Source organism: Antennarius striatus, chromosome 8, assembly GCF_040054535.1.
Source record: "Antennarius striatus isolate MH-2024 chromosome 8, ASM4005453v1, whole genome shotgun sequence".
In the NCBI taxonomy this organism is placed as follows: domain Eukaryota; kingdom Metazoa; phylum Chordata; class Actinopteri; order Lophiiformes; family Antennariidae; genus Antennarius; species Antennarius striatus.
Window position 1 is genome coordinate 617,368 of NC_090783.1, and position 23,245 is coordinate 640,612.

The 23,245-nt window shown below is 47.5% G+C and overlaps 2 protein-coding genes across 7 annotated transcripts; both read left to right on the plus strand.

Annotated features, from left to right (window-relative positions):
* Nucleotides 1-1,554: 1,554 nt before the first annotated feature.
* Nucleotides 1,555-7,365, plus strand: LOC137600761 (zinc finger protein 345-like). The gene is made up of 2 exons (XM_068322559.1): nt 1,555-2,296; nt 5,182-7,365. The coding sequence occupies exons 1-2, from the start codon at nt 2,119-2,121 to the stop codon at nt 6,207-6,209; spliced, it is 1,206 nt and encodes a 401-aa protein (XP_068178660.1). The 5' UTR covers nt 1,555-2,118; the 3' UTR covers nt 6,210-7,365.
* Nucleotides 5,628-22,361, plus strand: LOC137600744 (uncharacterized). Of its 6 annotated transcripts, XM_068322520.1 has the most exons (10): nt 5,628-5,769; nt 7,778-9,064; nt 9,541-9,652; nt 9,934-10,141; nt 11,836-12,092; nt 14,404-14,480; nt 14,778-14,892; nt 14,970-15,002; nt 15,083-15,173; nt 15,335-22,361. In XM_068322520.1, exons 6-10 carry the CDS (start codon nt 14,408-14,410, stop codon nt 21,776-21,778), a joined length of 6,756 nt encoding a protein of 2,251 aa, XP_068178621.1. In that variant the 5' UTR covers nt 5,628-5,769; nt 7,778-9,064; nt 9,541-9,652; nt 9,934-10,141; nt 11,836-12,092; nt 14,404-14,407; the 3' UTR covers nt 21,779-22,361. The 6 variants fall into 6 exon arrangements, with proteins under 6 accessions (XP_068178621.1, XP_068178618.1, XP_068178619.1 ...); XM_068322517.1 differs by lacking the exon at nt 9,541-9,652; XM_068322518.1 differs by lacking the exon at nt 9,541-9,652 and having other exon boundaries at nt 11,919-12,092.
* Nucleotides 22,362-23,245: the final 884 nt, after the last annotated feature.

Consider the following 23,245-nt stretch of genomic DNA (forward strand, 5'->3'; position numbering starts at 1 on the left):
ACATTTTAATATTTTCACTGCAGCGTAGCCGCTGTCGCTAATTCAAATATCAAACACAACCACCTTGTCTGGCTCAAGGGTCACGAGGGTTTCTGGAGCCTATCCAAGCTGGCTAAGGTTGAGAGGTGGGGTACATCCCAGACGCTTCACCAACCCATCTCTCTCTCACACATAAACTAACTGAAAATCACAAGGAGGAGCAAAGTAACAATTAAACAAAAAATCACCTTGAAGAGAAGAACTAGTAGTCCTGGAAATTGCAGACGAACTTTATCAGGAACTTGCAGGAACCGAAAGTTTCTTCTGGCACCGAGAATGGCTTGAGCCTGGCTCCAATACCCACCTGATCACCACCAGGTGCGGGAACACCTTGGGTTGTCTGGGCATCCCGGCTCCAACTGCTGTCCCTGCGACCCAGATCTGGACTACTGTCTGAACCTTGAGAAATTATGAAACGGGTCCTGTTTTGTAAGTAATCTTTGAGATATCTTGAATCTGGGATTCAAATGATAATGATGTCATGGGAACAAACAGTGGTAAAGGGTTCAAGAAACCCAACATGTGATTGCCATTATTTTAGACAATGAAAGAGAATTATAGAGATGAATGTCTGGAGTGGTGAACACGGCCATCTGGGCAACTGAGTTGGTGGTCAGAGAGGCACAGGAGGACTCTCCAGACCTGGGGAATGGTCTGCCTGACCGACTGTTTGTCCCTCTTGTGGTATTCTCCTAAATTCTGCAATGGGAGCATTCCTCCAAATTAACCCGTCACCCCACAATCCACCGAACTCTTCAAATCCTCCGGCACCGTTTCCAGCAGCCCAGCGTTCCTCTGGATATAATGGAGTTTGTCGCTGCCTGCATGTCTATGCCTGCAGTAAGGCATCCCTTCAGCCACCAACCGGTCTGCTCCACCCCTTACCCATCCCCAGCTGACCCTTGTCCCACTTCGCCCCGGGCCACGTCGACGTACTGGACCTACAAGGTTGAAAATCCAGTGACCATGTGGCATTGTAGGCTCAAAAATGTCAGGAGAGAATAATATTCCCAAAGGATCTGGGGGGACGATAAACTAAGAGAAGTGACAAATAAGTGCTATAGAAATATGAGTGTAAAAGGGAAATAATAGCGTGACCCCACCAACGGTACAAAAGAAGCACATTGGGTTTAAAGTATGGGACACAATATTAAAAAAACAAATAGCTCAAGAACTGGGATTTCTGATCCGACGAGTTCTGAAATGATAAATAAAGAATGAAAACATGAGGTATTGGAAAAGATGGAAAATGATTTGAAATTCACTCAGATTTTGGCCCAAGACTGTATTTCTTAGAAATTGTGTAGAAAACAAACACATCACGTCCTGCTTTGGTTCCTGTGGAGGTTGACAGGGGAAGGGCCGTCCCTCGTCAACAAGAAACACTAAACACAAATTCTCAAGAACAGAGAACCAGAAAAGTGGGTTGAGTATTTAAAATCAGACACATAGAGTCCTGGACCCGATGCTCAACCATATGGAGTCATCAGCCACAAGTTTCATGTCTATTCCAGTAATCAACAAGCCCTGTGGCTCATAAAAGAGGAAGAGGAGAACAGATGATGCAGGTCAAACTTTAACTGAATTAAAGACCAGGAAGTGACGCGGAAGATATTGTGAGGGTGAAGGTTTATCAATGTCATCTGTTGGTTGGTCATGAAAGCTGTTAGTTCCTTCTGTGAACTGAGTGGGAGGTTGTGATTCAGTGTCTGTCCAGACGGTGGCGCCAAACCGGAAGCAGAGCGAGCAGGAAAACGGAGAAGAAGAAGCAGCGCTCGGCTATTGCTAACAGCCCCAGCAGCGGTAGAAGTTGTCAGGCCTCGCCAGCCGGTGAAGCTTGGAGAAATCCCAAAGAGGCTTTCTGGCGTCTTTCTGTGTGAACAGCTGTCAGAAGAGACTCTGTTCTGTTCTCTGGACCGGAAGACGCTCAACAAGGAAACTTTCTGCTTCCGCCCCGACGAGCTAACGCAGCTAGCTTAGCCTGCTAGCCGGAAACCATCTTGTGGACTCGGAGCACATCAGCGAACAGATTGTAAAGGATCGTGTCTGGAGGAAAAGTTGTGCTGTGAACGAGTCAAAATGTGTGACGTCCAAACGCTGAGAGCTTTTGTCCTGCAGCGACTAACTGCTGCTGCTGAAGACATCATGGAGCAGTTTGAAAGAACGTTAGCAAACCACGAGAACCAGGAGCAGCTTTGTGGACGACAGAAGCTCCTGGACGGTGTCTTCGGTCCTCAGGTCCACCTCCAGACAGCAGGTGGGTTCAGTCTGGTTCTGTGTGCGGGATGGAACCCACAGCGGTACTGACTGTAGGGATTACTGTAGGGATTACTGTAGGGATTACTGTAGGGATTACTGTAGGGATTACTGTAGGGATTACTGTAGGGATTACTGTAGGGACTACTGTAGGGATTACTGTAGGGACTACTGTAGGGATTACTGTAGGGGTTACTGTAGGGACTACTGTAGGGATTACTGTAGGGATTACTGTAGGGATTACTGTAGGGATTACTGTAGGGACTACTGTAGGGACTACTGTAGGGATTACTGTAGGGATTACTGTAGGGACTACTGTAGGGATTACTGTAGGGATTATTGTAGGGATTACTGTAGGGATTACTGTAGGGATTACTGTAGGGATTACTGTAGGGGTTACTGTAGGGACTACTGTAGGGATTACTGTAGGGATTACTGTAGGGACTACTGTAGGGATTACTGTAGGGATTACTGTAGGGACTACTGTAGGGATTACTGTAGGGATTACTGTAGGGATTACTGTAGGGATTACTGTAGGGATTATTGTAGGGATTACTGTAGGGATTACTGTAGGGACTACTGTAGGGACTACTGTAGGGATTACTGTAGGGACTACTGTAGGGATTACTGTAGGGATTACTGTAGGGATTACTGTAGGGATTACTGTAGGGATTACTGTAGGGACTACTGTAGGGATTACTGTAGGGATAACTGTAGGGATTACTGTAGGGAGTACTGTAGGGATTACTGTAGGGATTATTGTAGGGATTACTGTAGGGATTACTGTAGGGACTACTGTAGGGATTACTGTAGGGGTTACTGTAGGGATTACTGTAGGGGTTACTGTAGGGATTACTGTAGGGATTACTGTAGGGATTACTGTAGGGATTACTGTAGGGACTACTGTAGGGGTTACTGTAGGGATTACTGTAGGGATTACTGTAGGGATTACTGTAGGGATTACTGTAGGGATTACTGTAGGGACTACTGTAGGGATTACTGTAGGGATTACTGTAGGGATTATTGTAGGGATTACTGTAGGGATTACTGTAGGGATTACTGTAGGGATTACTGTAGGGGTTACTGTAGGGACTACTGTAGGGATTACTGTAGGGACTACTGTAGGGATTACTGTAGGGATTACTGTAGGGACTACTGTAGGGATTACTGTAGGGATTACTGTAGGGATTACTGTAGGGATTATTGTAGGGATTACTGTAGGGATTACTGTAGGGACTACTGTAGGGACTACTGTAGGGATTACTGTAGGGACTACTGTAGGGATTACTGTAGGGATTACTGTAGGGATTACTGTAGGGATTACTGTAGGGATTACTGTAGGGACTACTGTAGGGATTACTGTAGGGATAACTGTAGGGATTACTGTAGGGAGTACTGTAGGGATTACTGTAGGGATTATTGTAGGGATTACTGTAGGGATTACTGTAGGGACTACTGTAGGGATTACTGTAGGGAGTAATGTAGGGAGTAATCTAGGGAGTACTGTAGGGATTACTGTAGGGGTTACTGTAGGGACTACTGTAGGGATTACTGTAGGGGTTACTGTAGGGATTACTGTAGGGACTACTGTAGGGACTACTGTAGGGATTACTGTAGGGATTACTGTAGGGACTACTGTAGGGATTACTGTAGGGACTACTGTAGGGGTTACTGTAGGGACTACTGTAGGGATTACTGTAGGGACTACTGTCGGGAGTACTGTAGGGGTTACTTTAGGAACTACTGTAGGGATTACTGTCCGGAGTACTGTAGGGATTACTGTCGGGATTACTGTCGGGATTACTGTAGAGATTGGGAGGTGTCAACTCACCTCCGGAGCACTGCCGAGGCACCTTTGAGCAAGGTGCCATCCCATTTACAAATTGCTCATTTTAGGCGCACCAAGAAGGAGCTGCCTGCCACTCTACCTGCTTTCCATGCCTACAGGCCCCCTTGTGTGTGGTGTGTGTATTACAGGGGTCTGTACACAGTAATATGCATGCGTGTGATTTGATTTGATTGACTAACAAAAACTAGAGTGTGCGTTCTTAATTTCGCTTCGGGGATTATAACAGTGTATTAAATTAAATTAAAATTACTGTCAGGATTACTGTCAGGAGTACTGTCGGGATTACTGTCAGGATTACTGTAGGGACTACTGTAGGGATTACTGTAGGGATTACTGTAGGGATTACTGTAGGGATTACTGTAGGGATTACTGTAGGGACTACTGTAGGGATTACTGTAGGGATAACTGTAGGGATTACTGTAGGGAGTACTGTAGGGATTACTGTAGGGATTATTGTAGGGATTACTGTAGGGATTACTGTAGGGACTACTGTAGGGATTACTGTAGGGGTTACTGTAGGGATTACTGTAGGGGTTACTGTAGGGATTACTGTAGGGATTACTGTAGGGATTACTGTAGGGATTACTGTAGGGATTACTGTAGGGACTACTGTAGGGGTTACTGTAGGGATTACTGTAGGGATTACTGTAGGGATTACTGTAGGGATTACTGTAGGGACTACTGTAGGGATTACTGTAGGGACTACTGTAGGGATTACTGTAGGGATTACTGTAGGGATTACTGTAGGGATTACTGTAGGGATTACTGTAGGGACTACTGTCGGGAGTACTGTAGGAACTACTGTAGAGATTACTGTAGGGTCAACAGCACCGATGGCGGTCGTTGTTAACCTGGACCTCGACCGATCCGGTATGGAAGTCATAGGTTTGATTCGTATGTTTGATTTGGCAAAAGTTTTACGCTGGATGCCCTTGCTGACGCAACCCTCTGTATTTATCCGGGCTTGGGACCGGCACAATAAGACAATGGCTTGTGTCCTCTTGCGGCTACAATGTATGAATTTTTTTGTTTTTCAGACGTCCAGCTGATGTTGGTGACTAAACAAGAGGTTGATCCTGAACAGCAGGATTTAAAGTCCAATCTGGACCAGGAGATCCAACCAGAACCTCCACACATCAAAGAAGAACCGAAGGAAGTCCAGACCAATCAGGAAAACGAGCAGCTGCAAGGGATGGATGATGATAATGATGTCGCAGAGTTAATATTCTCTTCAGTCACTGTGAAGAGTGAAGATGATGATGAAGAGATGCCTCAGTCCTCACGTCTTCCGGATGAAGACATGAAAACAGAGGCTGTTTACTATGACTACGAAGGCCCGGGACCAGATGAAGACCAGATGTCACACTCCTCTGAACCAGAGGACCTGGAGGAGACCAGTGAATCTCAGTCAGACTTCAACCAATTGAGGAACAACCAAGAACCTGGATGTTTTCCTGGAAATCCACCAGTTAGCTTCTCTGAAGGTGGTTCCTGCTCTGGTGACGGGAAACTTCTGCAGGAACAAAGTGGAGTTCAGACAGGAAAGAAAACATTCAGTTGTCCATTTTGTGAACTGACTTTTTCGTTCAGATCAGATCGTCAGCGCCACATGATGCTCCACACAGGTGAGAAGCCCTTCAGCTGTTCGTTCTGTGGCAAAGGATTTAGAGAAAGTCGAGATCTCTGGGTGCACACAAGAATCCACACAGGAGAGAAACCCTTTAATTGTTCATTGTGCGGTAAAGAATTCAGGCAAGTTCAACATTTAAGACTGCACATGAGTATCCATACAGGACAGAAACCCTTCATTTGTTCAGTGTGCAACAAAGGGTTTAGACGTGGTGGAGACCTAACAGAGCACATGAGAGTCCACACAGGAGAGAGGCCTTTTATTTGTTCAGTGTGTGAAAAAGGATTTAAACGTGGCGGAGATCTTACAGAACACATGAGAATCCACACGGGAGAGAAACCCTATATTTGTTCAATGTGCGGTAAAGGGTATAGACAGGGTGGAAGTCTAAGAAAGCATATGAAAACCCACAGCGAGGGGATGCCCACCAGTTGAACAGCTTGTAAGAAAAGCTTTACTCTGGTAGTTCATTTGAATGAATGTGTGTCATCGACAGAAATGGATTTGAATGAAGATCCCATTTTGTTTTAGTGTAAACTGTTCGTAGATGTGATTCCCTGATCAATTATCTGGATTGGAGGTGAAACTGACCCCAGTCCCCCTTAAAATCAAGGTGCAAATTATATTTGTGGACTTTCCAAAATCAAACGGGTTTTTTTTCCAGCTGAGAAGGAGTGTTTTGTTGTGTCTTACCCTCTCCTGAACAATTACTCTCTTCTGATTTGGCCCCGGGTTCTTACCGAGGGCTTGGCTCATCCATGCTTCTCACACAGGCACACAAACAAGTTGGTCCATAATGCAATGACAACTTCCCCAAAACTAAAGACCTCTTCCAGCTCTTACCAAGGGATCCCGAGGCGTTCCCAGGCCAACTGAGACACATAGTCCCTTCAGTGTGTTCTAGATCTTCCCTGAAGTCTCCTCCTGGTAAGAAATGCCCAGAACATCTCCCCAGGGAGGTATCCAGGAGGCATTCGAAACAAACGCCTGGGGGGAGGGGGGGGTTTTCCTGGCAAGAACCATGGCCTTGGAATTGAAGGTGCTGATCCACATCCCACTCGCGTCACACAGCTGCAGACCACCCCAGTGCTTGCTGAAGGTTTGATGATGAATACAGGACATCATCTGCAAAAAGCAGAGATGAAATCCTTTGGTCCTAAACTGGACTTCTTCTGGCCCCCGGCTGCACATAGAAATTCTGCCTATAAAGTTTACAGTCCATATGAATTCCACAGAAAGATGCTCAGTAAACCATATTCAATCTCACTGTGTCAATCTAGGGAAATGAATGACTAATATGATCTGTATGACTAAGAGAAAAGTAAATAAGAGTCAAGGACAAAATTACTAGGCTGCCCTTGGTTTTTTGTAACTGTATATCATGTGACTGAAACAGACAGAAAATACAACTTGGGATGCCTGAGGGTGTTCTATACAATTCCACGGCTATTGGTGGAAGAACAAAGGAATGTTGGCTATTATCAAGGAAACCATGGAAAACAGCTTCGTCAGCTCTTGATTTCTTGAGTTCTTATGTAATATAGGTGAATGTGTAAGAATGAATATTCTTCATTTGATCTGTTTGTAATGCATATGCAGATTTACCAGATCTAAAATAAAATTTTAAAAAGTTATAACTATTATGAGCTATTTTTGTTACTATATTTGTCCAAACACAAATACCTTTAAAAAAAAAGCAAGAAATGGAGGAAACAAAGTGACTGTGGGCGGAGCCATCTGACATTACCTGTGTCATGTCCTTCCTATACTTTGATGTAGGCCCACCCCTCTGTTAGAGGCAGAGGTGCTGGGCCACGCCCTGTTTTATGGGTGTATGCCTTCTTCCTGTTGGCTGAGAAAAAGTTTGTTGGTCTTAATTGTCTTCTTTCTCAAACAGCTGCTTAATATTTACTGTGAAATGTCAGACAGGATGAAACGAGGAGGAACCCCCATGAGATGCTGCAGAAGTCTGTTTGAACAAAGTTTTTATGTTTCATCCTCAGCTGCGTCCATCTGTTCTTCTCCCCCACGGGATTGGAGCTAAATAAAGTAAATGAATAGAAAACCGCTTGAAGACTATCGTCTGATGTCCAAGAAGATGAACAAGTTCATGGGTTCTAATGATCAAGTTCCACGTCACCTTGGACTCATCTCTCCCCACCATGGTCCAGTGTGTAGACTGTCCCACACGGAAGAACAGAACCATCGATCTGTTCTACACTAATGCTAAGGAGGCATACACCACCCCCTCCCTCCATGAGGTAAATCAGACCACAACCTAGTGCACCCACAGCTTGGAAGCAGAGGAAACGCTGAGGGACTGCTTCCAGACCAACAACTGGGATGTCATCGTGGGCTCACGTGGGGAGGACATTGAGGAGGCAGCTCAGTGTTTTACAGACTACATGAACTTCTGTGTGGACACCGTGGCCCCTGTCAGGACAGTCAGGTGTTACCCCAACAACAAACCCTGGGTAACAAAGGAAGTCAAGGCTGTCCTGAACAGGAAGAAGCGGGCGTTCAGGAGCAAGAAGGAGGAGGAGATGAAGAAGGCCCAGAAGGAAGTGAGACTGCCTGAGGGAGGCCAAGGAGGCGTACAGGAGGAAGCTGGAGAAGCAGCTGGGGCACAGCCAGGTGGTCTGGAATGGGATGAGAACCATCACCGGAAACGGGAAAGGGCGCAGCACTGTGGAGGGAACAGTGAACGAGCGAATGAACTAAACAGCTTCTTCAATCGGTTCAGCTCCCCCACCACCCAGCTCCTCGTCCCAGGCCTCTCCTGGCCCTACAGACCGCTCCACTGATGCTCCCTCCTGTGCTTCCTCTCCTTCCACCCCTGCCACTTCTCCCGAGCCCACTCCAAGAGCTGCAAAGCTCAACGACCCCACCTCAACCACTGGACTTCCAACCTCGCCACGACCTCCTGCTCCCACCATGACCAAGACCGTCATCACTGTAGACCTGGTGACGACAACGCTGAGGAGGCTCCGTCCCTATAAGGTGGCTGGACCGGATAAGGTCTCCCCAAGACTCCTCCGAGCCTGTGCTTCGGAACTAGGGGACCCCCTGTAGCGATTGTTCAACCTCAGTCTGCGGCTGGGGAGGGTCCCGTCACTGTGGAAGACCTCCTGCATCGTCCCTGTACCCAAGAAAAGACGCCCTACTGAGCTCAACGACCACCGACCGGTCGCTCTTACCTCCCACGTAATGAAGACCCTAGAGCGACTGGTCCTGGAGCTCATGTGTCCACAGGTGCAGGGTGCTATGGACCCTCTCTGCAATTTCCTCCGGTATTATTAAAGTATCTATCTATCTATCTATCTATCTATCTATCTATCTATCTATCTATCTATCTATCTATCTATCTATCTGACAGAAGTAGAGGAATAATATAAAGAGGGTTTAAACCTTTTCCTGACAATTAGAAGAGTAAAGTAAATTAGTAGTAATTATTTAGCAGAGACTGACAGCCCTGAAACTATTGTGGGTCTGAGGAGGTTCTGAATCCTGATGAAGGATATATTTATGAATGTAGACGAGTCCATCAGGGTGTCTTTATGTTCAGATGATGGTTCATGTCAAAGAGGATGGAATCCACAACTCCTCCAGTTCTCCAAGTCGTTGTGATTTAGTGTCTGTCCAGACGGTGGCGCCAAACTGGAAGCAGACTGAGCGCACACCTGATTGGGGAGGGAATAATGAGACGATAACCTACATAAACCCAACCACAACAGTGAGGAACATTTTCTTTCTCTAAACGTGAAAGGAGGGGTACATCCTGGCTGGTGGGCCATCTTCTGCCTGGACCAGTTGAGGTGAAAAGGAAATACAAAATGGAAGAGGCAGAGAGTGACGGTCGCGTGAGAACATCCAAACATGTACGCACACATGCTGTATAAATATGACATGGTATTTTATCTATATTATAGTTGTGCTTGTTCTGTAAGTTTGTACGTCTAACAAAGAACTAGATCAAAGCAAAAGGCGGGTCAACAAAGGAGAGTAGAGTAAGACAGTCTTTCTTGACAGGTAGGTAGGTAGGTCTTATAATTCTGCTTGTTAACAGCATCAGCATGAACAAGGAAACCCTCTCATGGTAAATCAGGTATCTCAGTGTATTTCAGTGTAAACAGTTGGTAACGTCCACTTTTCCTGGAAGCTGCAGATTCATGGTCAACTTTCCAGCTGAAGGATCAGAACCAACATCCTGCTGACAGCTGTGGACGAGAGCTCTCTGGAGCGATGACCCCCTTCCCCAAGCAAGAACACCTGCGTCAGCAAGCGCTGTGATTGGTCCGTTATTCAGTCGTCTTCTTTGAAGTTTTGTGGCAATTGACGCACTTGTTGTGTGACGCTGCCGCCATGAGGTGAGTAAAGGAACTGCAGTTTGCGTTTGGGCCGTCAGGCCGAGTAGAACACGTTTAGATGAAAGTTGTCTCATGATACGTCTGACCCTCAATTCAGAAGCAGTGAGGACCTGAACAAGTCGGAATGGCCAACAAGGTCAGTGTAGGTGACTGTAGGTGTGACTGAAGGTCAGTGTAGGTGACTGTAGGTGTGACTGAAGGTCAGTGTAGGTGACTGTAGGTGTGACTGAAAGTCAGTGTAGGTGACTGTAGGTGTGACTGAAGGTCAGTGTAGGTGACTGTAGGTGTGACTGTAGGTGTGACTGTAGGTGTGACTGAATGTCAGTGTAGGTGACTGTAGGTGTGACTGTAGGTGTGACTGTAGGTGTTACCAGTAGCTGTAATTCAACCACTTCTACAACAAGAACCAATGCAGTCACAGACTGCAACATCCCACGACACCCCTGAATCCAAAATTTTACCCTGACCTACTTGCATAGATCAAAGATCAAAGCTAGTGCTCTGACCCACTTTCATAGATCAAAGCAGTAGCTTTGATCTGAGGTCTTACTCACACTGGTCATCTATCTTATCTGGTTCCTGAGTGTACAAAATTAAAATTTGACCTAGACCTAGTTTGGACAAGGTCAAGGTCATCATCTCATTTTCATCCCCTTTGCTGCCGGAGTAACGTGTTCTATCTGCAACGGTTGTGAAGATATTTGGTGGACAAACGAACGACGAACACACAAACGCTGACAATTCTAACACAATATATGAAGAGCAATGGAGAGTGTGGAAAAGAGGTGAAGAAGCGTGTCCAGGCAGGATGGAACGGGTGGAGGAAAGTGTCAGGTGTGATGTGTGATAGAAGAGTTTCAGCTAAAATGAAAGGAAAGGTGTACAAAACTGTGGTGAGACCAGCGATGTTGTTTGGTCTAGAGACAGTGTCCCTGAGGAAAAGACAGGAGACAGAGCTGGAGGTAGCAGAGATGAAGATGCTGAGGTTCTCTCTGGGAGTGACCAGGATGGATAGGATCAGGAATGAGTACATCAGAGGGACAGCACATGTTAGAGGTTCTGGAGATAAAGTCAGAGAGGCCAGACTGAGATGGTTTGGACATGTCCAGAGGAGAGATAGTGAATATATTGGTAGAAGGATGCTGAGTTCTGAACTACCAGGCAGGAGGCCTAGAGGAAGACCAAAGAGGAGGTTTATGGATGTAGTGAAAGAGGACATGAAGGTAGTTGGTGTGAGAGAAGAGGATGTAGAAGACAGGGTTAGATGGAGGACACTGATTGGCTGTGGAGACCCCTGAAGGGAAAAGCCCAAAGGAGAAAAAGAAGAAGATTTGGAGCCGGATGTAACCAGCTGCTGGAACACGTAACCCTGTGTGCCCCGGTGGACCTGAAGAAGGTGCCGGTCGGTTCCAGGACCGACCTGGTCCCACTCCGCCTCACTGGCGTTGGTCACATCAGGTGATTTCAGCAGGTCTGGTTCCCGGACGTCTCCTCCTCCACTTTTGGTTCTAGTTGAACTTTGTTGTTGACACAAAAGTTAAAATTAAAGTCAGGACGATCAGCAGAACCGATCGATGATGATGTTATCATTACGGTCAGCTATGTCACCCGCCCACCCCCAAACAACGGGGGGGGGGGGGGGCAGAGTTACTTCATACCAGATGATCAGTAGATGAAATCTGGGTGATCAATAGGAAGTGTTGACAGAGGTGATCAGTGGTGATGGATTCCAGCCCGACCTGGACTTCAGGTCTGTTGCTCTTTCTGACGGTCCAAGGGTCACCGAAGCTCCACCCCAACCTGGCTCAACATATCACCATCAGACAGGCCATCGAGCAGCACAGGAGGTTCTGCTGGTCCACTGATCACTGGTGTCTTCCCATCAGCTGATTGGCCGAGGCGGCTCTGGATCAGAGACAGACGCTAGAGAAGGAACCAACCAAGACCAGAGGTGAGAAGAACCGCCGAGTCCAGGAACAGAAGTTAGATAGATAGATAGATAGATAGATAGATAGATAGATAGATAGATAGATAGATAGATAGATAGATAGATAGATAGACATATCCACTGCTCAGGCATTACATAATGAATAAATACTGGATAAACACCAGGAGAAAAACAAACACTGACATAACGGGACAAACCACAAGACATACACGACACTAACAGACACATGCAGCACTAACAGGACTTATATACTAAACTATAACTAAAATATAAACAGTACAAAATTAAAATATAAACAGTATAAAATTAAATCCATTCAACCCCGTGCTGACCTCGCCACCTCCCCCCCGCTCCTCCTGAGAGAGTCATTGTACCCCCTGATGGCACGGGGCACGAAGGAGGACCTCAGCCTCTCTGTGAAGGCGCTGTGTGACAGCAGTCTGTCGCTGAAGGTGCTTCTCTGCTGGGAGAAGGTGGTGTGTAGGGGGGGGGGGGGTGTTGTTCATGATAGCCTTAACTTTAGACATGGTCCTGCTCCCCAGAACTGTCTCCACAGAGTCCAGGCTCAGCCCGACCACTGAGCCCACTCTGTGGATGAGTCTGTTCAGACGGTCCATATCTCTTTTCCTGGCCCCCCCACCCCAACACACAATGGCGTATGACAGCACACTGGAGACTACGGACTGATAGAACATGAGAAGGAGCTTAGGACAGATGTTGAAGGAGGCCAGCCTCCTCAGGAAGTACATCTTGCTCTGCCCCTTCTTGTACACACAGTCCCAGTTGAGTGACCAGTCCAGTCTGCTGTCTAGCTGCAGTCCCAGGTACTGATAGTTTCCTACCACCTCCACCTCACTGCCCTCCATGATCACTGGCTGTGGAGAGGGAGGTGCCCGCCAGAAATCCAGCACCATCTCCTTGGTCTTGGAGACGTTGAGCTGGAGCTGGTTCTGTCGGCACCACTCCACGAAGTCAGCCCCCAACGCCCTGTACCCCCCCTCATCACCCTCCTGGATACATGCCACAATCGCGGTGTCATCGGAGTACTTCTGTATGTGGCATGTATCCGAGTTGTGCTTGAAGTCCGATGTGTAGAGGGTGAAGAGAATGGGGGATAGAACGGTCCCCTGTGGCGCCCCCGTGCTGCTGGTCAGCATAGAAGACAAACAGTCCCCCATACGGACGTACTGGGGTCTGTCCGTTAGGTAGTCCGTAATCCAGCTCACGAGCTAGGGGTCCACAGCCATGGAGGTCAGTTTGTCCTGCAGGAGCCGGGGCTGGATGGTGTTGAAGGCACTCGAAAAGTCAAAGAAGAGCACCCTGACCGCACAGCCCCCGGTGTCCAGGTAGGAGAGCACACGGTGGAGGAGGTACATGACAGCATCGTCAACCCCAACCTTAGCCTGATAGGCAAACTGGAGAGGGTCCATAGCACCCTGCACCTGTGGACGCATGAGCTCCAGGACCAGTCGCTCTAGGGTCTTCATTACGTGGGAGGTAAGAGCGACCGGTCGTTGGTCGTTGAGCTCAGTAGGGCGTCTTTTCTTGGGTACAGGGACAATGCAGGAGGTCTTCCACAGTGACGGGACCCTCCCCATCCGCAGACTGAGGTTAAACAATCACTGCAGGGGGTCCCCTAGTTCCGAAGCACAGGCTCGAAGGAGTCTTGGGGAGATCTAATCCGGTCCAGTCGCCTTATAGGGACGAAGCCTCCTCAGCGTTGTCGTCTGTCTGTCTGTCTGTCTGTCTGTCTGTCTGTCTGTCTGTCTGTCTGTCTGTCTGTCTGTCTGTCTGTCTGTCTGTCTGTCTGTCTGTCTGTCTGTCTGTCTGTCTGTCTGTCTGTCTGTCTATCTATCTATCTATCTATCTATCTATCTATCTATCTATCTATCTATCTATCTATCTATCTATCTATCTATCTATCTATCTATCTATCTATCTATCTATCTATCTATCTATCTATCCATCTATCCATCTATCCATCTATGATACTTCAAGTGTTTCAGGTACCTCGGGTATCTGTCTGTCTGTATCTAGGGTTAGGGTTACTTCAGTTACTTAGATATTTCAGATACTCAGGTACTTCAGCTACTTCAGATATTTCAGATACTCAGGTACTTCGGGTACTTCATGGAGTAGGTCTCTGTGACATGAATCGAGCCAATCACAAGACTCTGATGTCGTGTGAGGTGGTTACTGGCCCTCAGAACCCAATGAAGACTGGTGATTGGTCTGTTCCACCCACACAACCACCTGGACAGTAGCAGTGCTGACTCATGCGCTGACTCATTCTTCTCTCTGTCATATTTTGCAGCGTCATGGCGTGTTCAATGAAGACGGCTCTGAGGCTTCTGGTCCTCCTCGGCCTCCTCATCCTCACGGAACCCTTCGGTAAGAACCGTTTGGACACCTTGAGGTTGTCGACATCTTTAAAGTGGTCCCAGCTCGTAGTGACGGTAGCAGGCGGGACACAGCCACACACGGCGCCCCCTGTAGGTCACAGCCCTGAAGCCAACCCACTGATTTAGACACGGCTTGAAAACACAACCGTGTCAGTCGCCACACGGCAAACGCTCCACAGCGCCCCCCAACTGCCCACAACTGCCGCCCCAACACGGCAGCAAACGGACCAATGAGAGCGCCACCTGCTGCTGGTGTGATCGTGATGTGTGATATACCTGTTCACAGAGGTGAGAGACGACGAGTGGGAGGAGCTACGCCCTGACATCGCTGCTCTGCACCGCCTCAAAGGCCTACCCGACCACATGTTCCACGAGAAGCTCCAGAAACCGTCCAATCACAGGTGACATATTTGTAGTGAAGGGCGTTGGAGGTTAAGGGTCAGGAATCTGGAATCATAACGACTGCATCTCGTCCCAGGAACAGGTCCAGAGTCCAGAGGTCCACCTGTCGGTGAGGACGGGGTCCCGATGATGTCAACATGCTGGTGAGGGTGGTTTGTGCTGTGGTTGACTTTGTGACGCCATCTTTAGGTCAGATGCAGAAGTCCATCCGATGGGTCTGCTGGACGATCTGAAGCACTGCCACCGGAACTTCTCTACTTGTGTCCTTGAGATGAGACTGGTAGGTCTTGATTCAGGTTCTGGATCTACAGCAAAATCTCATTCTTTATACCCATCAAGTTACAAACTGTCAAACTGTAACACAATCAAACCAAACCAACAGAACCACCAGAACCATTACTGCGTGTTTCTCGTCTCTTGTCTTCCTACATTATCCTCCAGGACTTTGAGAGCTTCTTTGAAGGAATTGGTGAACTGAGAACAGAAGATCTGCTGATCGGTGCTTCAGAAACATCCCACAGCTACAATGAGAAGTTTCTGGTCATGACGGATGATGACGAGTTGACCAGCAAACGCGCCCGTGAGGAATACAGCGCAGACCCACATTACTCCCGGATCGTCAACAGGGACTGTCTGGACGACCCCTCCTGCCTTCCCCAGGCGGGCGACTACACCATGGTCAGAATCTTTGGGCGTGTTTCAGAAGACGGACAAACGGTTTCTGGCCTCTCGGGCTCATTGCTGGCGAAGCTCCTGTTCAAACCTGCTCTGAAAGACGCAGCAGTTTTCTCCATCCATGGAAACACAAGCTCCAATTTCCACCACAGGTTCATGAGGACCTTCTTGCTCCGTGGAGTCAAAGTCGTTTTAGAAGTAAATACAGAGAGTCACCAGATTTACCAGGCCATGGACGACCCAAACTCAGTTTCTAGTTACCAAATTAAGAAGAGACCCATTGACCACTCCACCCAGTATGACATCCAGCAGATCCTCATCATGGAGAATGATCCAATCGTCAGGAAAGCCGCAACTTATCTGTACGAGAAGCATCCAAGCACTAGCTCCATTTACACTCTGGACGAGAACCGGAAACCTAAACTGATTCATGGAGACCCGGTTCCTCTGACGGAGGACAGCAGGCTGGTGCTGGTAGGACATGGTGTCAAAGCAGAGGAAACCAAACTAGCGGGGTTCACCGCCCCAGAGGTGGCCTCAATCGTCAAAGATACCTTCAGGGTCGGAGACAAGATCAAAACAACAAGTGTGGTGGCCTGTGAGGTTGGCTCAGATAAAGGGTTTGTTGAAACCCTGCTGAAGGAGCTCCATGAGACCGCCAACATCAAGACCAAGCTTCATGTCAGGGACTCTGTGATGCAGGTCTTGCACACTGGACAGAAAATCAGTCAAGTCATCTCCACAGACGGAACACAGTGGCAACACAAAGATGACAGCAGGAAGCTGGTGGCAAGTCTGGACCAGAATGGAAACGTGGTCTTTGGAACTATGACTGATAACAGAGGAGAGCCGATTTTTACCAATGAAAGAAACACCCTCGCTCTTAAAAAGAGAATAGGATACCGCTTTAAAATCTTCTTAAAAAGTTGGCCATCCAATCCCATGAGATTCATTGACCAGAAGGTGTTTGAGCAGCTTGACAAAACCGCTTTAAATGAACTGGAAGCCATGTCCTGGGGGTTCTTTCATGGAGACCTGCCAGTTCCAAAGAAGCTGGACCTCAATAAGGAGAAGAACATTGACAAAGACTACATCATCAGAAAGCACTTGGATGATGAAAAAGCGGTGGAGTGGATGACAGATAACAATGACAAAGAGAAGGTTCTCTCCGACTGTTATGAGATTAAATCGGGAGAAGACGTCAGGAATATCATCCGGTACTACGCCAAGAAAGGAGAAAAAAACCCATCGTACCTGATGGTCAAAGACTGGATTTATGTAGTGGATCCTCAAAATCTCTATGTGCACCTGGTTGGAAAGAGGCTGGACAACAATCAGAAAGAAAATAAGCACGCCATAGAAGATATAGAGAAATCCATCAAGGCACAGTTCGGAAAATCTGATTATCCAAGCATAAGAAAAGGCATCATCATCGATCAAAACAGGATTGTTGAATCCAAACACGAGTACGTGAACTACGTGACTGATGTCTTAAGTGGAGAACACACTGTTACGCTACCGCTGTCCACCGAGGCTTGGTGCACCACATACTTCACAGCGTCAGTGATATGTGAATCTGCTAGAAACTTCCGGACCTTCCCTCTGGTTCTCATGGCCCTGGATGTCATCCAAAGCAAAGGCCAAACTGTCAGTGAGGAAGACCTGAACTTCTTTTTTGACAATCACCCAATGGCGAGAGGAAAGAGCTGGATCGACCCCAGCAGGCGTGGATTTACCGGCTCTGCAACAGCAAAAGGCTCCAGTAAATTGAAAAATCTCATCCCGGAGACTGAAGAGGCGCTAACAGAACAACTTCAAATAGTTTTAGAAAAAGAAATCCTGGAGTACAAGTCATGGAAGGCACAGAATCCAGAAAACAGTCTGGAGAATTTACTGAGAACTGCCAACAATTACAAGATAGAGGACAAAAACTTCATCAGTGATTACACAGATTTTAAAATGACATTAGAAAACCTGGGTGTACCCAAACCATCTGGAGCATTAGGAGGCTACAACGATGGCTACACAACCAGCAACGACCTGACGATGGCCTCCAATTTAGAGAATTCCTTCAAACTTGAAGCACAGTTTTTAAGGATGAAATCTTTAATTTCTAAAGAGATTTACAATCTGTTCAAAATACATTTCGGTGAACGTCTGGAACGCTTGGCCGTTCAGGACGGCAGTGTCAGGATGGAAAACGGAGAATTCATGTGTAGCCTGGTTTCAGAAGGCGGTCAACCTTTTGAGGTTCGTGTGAAGATCTCCCCAGAGACTCAACGATATCAAGAAAAGATGCAGAACAGCATCGAAACGGCGGTTCACAGTCTAGAAACCTATAGCCCCGCCCCCTCCCATAAACCCAGCAAAGTACAGGAGCATGCTGGGACCGCCTTTGGAGTGCTGGGACTCATGTTGAGCATGAAGGGAGCCGTTCATGCGTTTGAGCATGGTGACTTCAAGGATGGCGTGATAGGAGCTCTGCAGACCACTCATGGCGTGGCAGCCATGACGACGGCTGCTGTTGCCACAAAAGCTCTGACCTCAGAAACCAGAATAGCCAAAGCTGCAGCGACAATCATGAGAAGTCCTGCGATGAAGGGCACCATGGCAGCCATACCGCTGGTAGGAATTGGATTTGGCGTGTACAATTTTGCAGAAGATCTGAAGAGAGGTGGCCCTCTGGGGTACATCGACGCTGTCCTCGATGGCACGATGATTTTTTTGGATATTCTTGAGATTGCTCAGCCCGAACTGGTGCCGATCTTAGCACCGATAAACCTTGCTCTGTCCATCGTCCGGATGGTTATTGATGACATTTACATGAGTGTTGAGAATGAAATCAACAGCCTCCCAAAAGACGCTGGAATCCTGGACAAAGTTCTGGCTGGTCTTCGAGGCTTTGGGAAGGGGCTTTTACACTTCTCCATTCAGGTAGCAAGTTTCTTTTATGATTGGCGTTATGAAGAAATTGAAGATGGCCACAGGCTTGTTGCACAGATTGCAGACTATCACAAGTATTACAACGTGACAAAGGAACAGGATGGAACCACTGCCATTGACTTTACTGGTGGTGACGCCTCCTGGAATGGAGGGGGGATTAGCTTCTGTCTCGCTGAACAGGGTCAGTCCGAGCTCTGTATGGACTACTTCGTGTCCAGCGATGAAAGAATAGACAAGAAGTGCTGGAACATTGACACCCAAGGAAGCCAGGACATTATACTTGGCCTCGGAGAGTCACATGACTTGGAGTACACGACACTGACGAAAAAAGTACTGATGTTCATACCGGTTGGCTCTGTGACGGTGGTTTCAGGGTATAAAGCTATATCAGGGTCCAGATATGGGACATATAAAGGAAATAGTCATTCAAACCGCTTCTTTGCCATCCAGAAAGCAGAGGACAAACATGTGATTGAAGTCATGTTGAGTTATTATTACATTCTTTATGGTGAACCAGGCGACGACATCTTCTTCCTTGGTCCACAGAAAAGTTCTGTGCAAGGATCTGGTGGAAAAGACACATACATCATTCCTGCAAACGGAGGGAAAACTGTTATCAACAACTACGACGAGTCCAAAGCCCCAGATCTGCTTCATTTCAGTGTGAAGTACAGTCAGATTTCTGTGTCCAAGTCTGTGGAAGATCTTGTTTTGATGTATGAAGGCAGTCATACTGTGATCATACAGGACTGGTTTGTAGGGGAATCGTACCGTCACATGTCCATGTTGTCAGGAGACGGGGTTTCATTTGAGGTTTCCCCCACCGTGGTGACGTCTGTCCAGCTGGTGGCCAAAGGCATTAACTTAGGGTTCAGGACACAAGGTGTGACTGTGGACGCATCTCAGCCCCTGTTGAAGACCGTCATCAGCATCTCTGGGTCTCCGTTTGATGACATACTCTTAGGGAATGGAGAGAAGAATCTGATGGATGGAGGAGGAGGTCGAGACCGTTTGTTTGGTGGCGATGGAGGAGACATTTACGTCGTGAAAGGTAGACAACAGTCTTCAGTGTGGATTGAGAACTACTCAAGAGACAACACAACAGACCTGGCCATGATTGAAGCAGACCTCCACTCCTTCAGTGTCCGAGTCCAAGGTCAGGACCTCGTCCTGAATGCTCTCCATGACAACACACCCATCCACGTGACCCTAGTGAGCTGGTTCAGGTCACCAGCAGACCGACACTTGCTTGTTGTCACTAAGGATCTGATTACTTTTGCAATCTCAGAGGAGAAGTCTGATTGCCAGCAGAGTGACCCGTTCTCCAAGTGCATCAAAAGCCTCCGGATCGACTACAGCAGCTCCCCATCTGGTCTGGGATTGGACCTGGAGGAGGATGAGGCTTTGAGCAGTGTGACGGAGGTCCGTGGCTCAAACTTCAGTGATGTCATCAGAGGAAACAAGGAACATAACGTGATTTTCCCAGGAAGAGGAAGAGATTTCATGCAGGGTAGAGGAGGAGAGGACTGGTACGTCATCTCATCAGGCCAAGGAGCCAAAACCATCGACAACCTGTCACCTGATCTAGAAACAGACTTTCTCTTCCTCAATGTTCAGTATGAGGATATAACTGGTACCTGTAATGGTCAAGACATCCTCATTTTGGTTAAAGGCATGACACAGGTGTATCTACATAAGTGGTTCCTGTCGAAGAATTCTCAGCACCTGCAGGTCAGGACCAGCGATGGAGTAACGGCCGGATTGATTACTGACATCAACCAATGTGGGTTGTTTGTAATGTTACCTTTAATTGTGGACTACAGAAACCAGGAACCTCAACTACTTCATTCACTTCCTGACAAAGTCCAGTATCTAGTGGATTATGCTTGTTTCAGATATGAAATCACGTCAGGAGAACCTTCATGCAGGTTCAAAGGTCGACTGATGCTGATGGCAGAGACTGACTCAGTGAAAGATATGTACGGCTCCTCGGGTTTGGACGTCATGATGGGGAACAGTAACGACAATCTGCTGGACCCTCACACCGGGGGCGCCCTGATGTCTGGAGGTAACGGAACCGACACTTACGTCATCAAACACGGATTTGGAGACTTTCTGATTGACAACTTTGCAGAAGATAACAAAGTCGATACGGTGTTGGTTGACGTGGGTTTCTTGGATTGGGATCAAATCACTGTTACAACATTCACACAAGACCTGGTCCTGGAGATCACAAGGAAAGAAGGGCGACAACTGGTTGTTCTGAACAAGTATGTGTTAGGTGAGCAGCATCAGCATCTCGAATTCCTGAGCTCTGACGGTGTGACGTTCAGATTACAACCTCGGAACTCAACTGAGCCTTTGTTTGACTTCCAAGCTTTCAAAGTGACTCTGAAGCAACCTGAGGTGGACTGCCTGCTGGACCTAAATGCTCACCAACGTCTGTCCAAAGTCCACACAGTGCAAGGCTGCCCTGAAAAGTCCAATAAAATACAGGCTAACGATGAAGACAGTGTTCTGTTTGGAGGGAGGAAGGACGACATGTTGGAAGGTGGAGAAGGAAAGGACACACTGATTGGAGGGGAGGGAAACGACATCCTCCTTGGGAACATGGGAGATGACACTCTTTATGGCGAGGATGGAAATGATGTCATGATGGGGAACTCAGGTCAGGACATCTTCATCCCTGGACCAGGAGCGGATCTGGTGGATGGAGGTCCTGGTAGAGACGCGGTCCTGTACCGAGGGGATCCTGACACGGGTAAAGGGGTTTATGTAAACCTGCTAACTGGACAAGGCCGACATGCTGACGCTGAGGGTGACGTGTTGAAGGACGTGGAAATAGTTGTTGGCACCATCTACTCCGACATGTTGGTGTCTGGATATGAGAGTAGTCTCCTCAAGGGCTCGGACGGGGACGACGCTTTAGTTTCGACTGGCGGTGATTACCTGGTCGGAGGTGATGGACATGACATCTACATGTTGGCCTTCAAGAAGGGATCCGTCACCATTAACAACTGTGCCAAGGACAACGCCAACGACATCCTGCTCCTGAACTCCAAACCAACTCTTCGATATAAGTTCCAGTTTATTGCTGACGGCCTCCTCCTGATGGTCCTTGGACAGGACCAAACCGCCCTGAACATAGAACTGGTGGGCTGGACCAGTGACGACAGCGAATGTGGACACCTGACAGTTGTTTCCAAAGGGGTGGAGGGCTCGGTGGGCTGGCTGCTCAGTCAGTGTAAAGAAGGACTGTTGTTATAGTGATCTTTTGTTGTTTTGTTCATCTGAGGTGAATTTAAATCAGTTGTACTTGATGTTGACCAGAGAAGATGAAACAGCGCCACCATCTGCCTTTTGCTACAGACAACAGCCAAGGCAGCTCCTCTGTTAGTCCAAAGCAGCTCCAACAGACGTGAACGGTGGTTAGATGAAGTTAGTGCTGGGAACACAAGTCAACCCATGAAACGGCTTTCCATCAATTAATTTTTAAAAAATCTCACAGAAAATGAAACTTTTAGAAAATATTCATCTCGTTGGGGTCAACAGACTGTCTGTTCTGAACTTGAACAGGAATGATTTGAAATCAAGAGTAAGTCCAGTAACTCCCATCTAATTGACCTACCACTGCTGTCCAACCAGACCTCCGTCAGGACTGCGTTCAAGAGTCAGGTCCACTCTTCACATCAGTGTCAGTGGTTTGTCTGTGGTCGTGTTATCAGAGCAACATGTCTGTTCACACAGAGAGTTGTGTTTTAGAGTATTACATGTACCCTGATGTGTTCACCTGAATGCCTACATTTGGTAACTTAATTGTTGCATAAAGATATAAACATTAAATAACGCAGTATGTCTGTGTGTCTTTAATTGTTTTACATATTGTCATCAAGGACTGTCGACACGTTCACCTGATCAAATCTGGCCCAGCTTTTAAAAAGTATGGACACCCCTGTTCTAAGTCATCATCCACATCAACCCCCATACCTAAAAATTCTTCTTCCTCTGTCGTCTCCCTCCGTCCCTCCCTCATGTGTCACTTCCTGTCCATGTCCTCACTTCTCTTCACATGAACTCAGAGTGTTTTACACTATACTGGTTTGCTGTCTCTGTACAAAAAAGTGTTGAACATGGAAGCATGAAAGAGACAGGCAACAATTTATTTTTAACCCATTGACTACACACGCCACGGGCTTCTAAGTCCAGGAGGCATCTGAAACAGACGCCTGAGCTACCTCAGCTGGCTTTGCTCAATATGGAGGAGTTGCAGCTCAGGTCTGACTTAGTGACGGTAATGTGTACCCAACTCCGGCTTTGGTCATACAGGGATTGGACAGCCCTTAACAAAGGGCCACAAAACCCATACTCCAGAAAAGGGGGACTATTACCCGGGTCTGCATTTGTGGGGCTGGAGGTGGAAGTTGAAGACCTCGCTGATAGAGGGTTCCAACAGACATTCCCAACAGACCCTCAAAACACATTTGGGCCTACCGGGTCTCTCCACGCCCCCCAACCTTCCATTGGATCCAGGTCACCACCAGGTGGTGATGAGTTTACAAATCTGCCCCTCTCTTCACCCAAGTGTCCAAGACCTGTGATTGGAGGTCTGATGATACAATGAAGTCAATCGCCAACCTTGGTCTGAGGGAGCCCTGATGCATCCCTGGACATCCATGTGCTTGAACAAGGTGTTGGTTATGGACAATCTGTGACTAGCACAGAAATCCAGTAAAA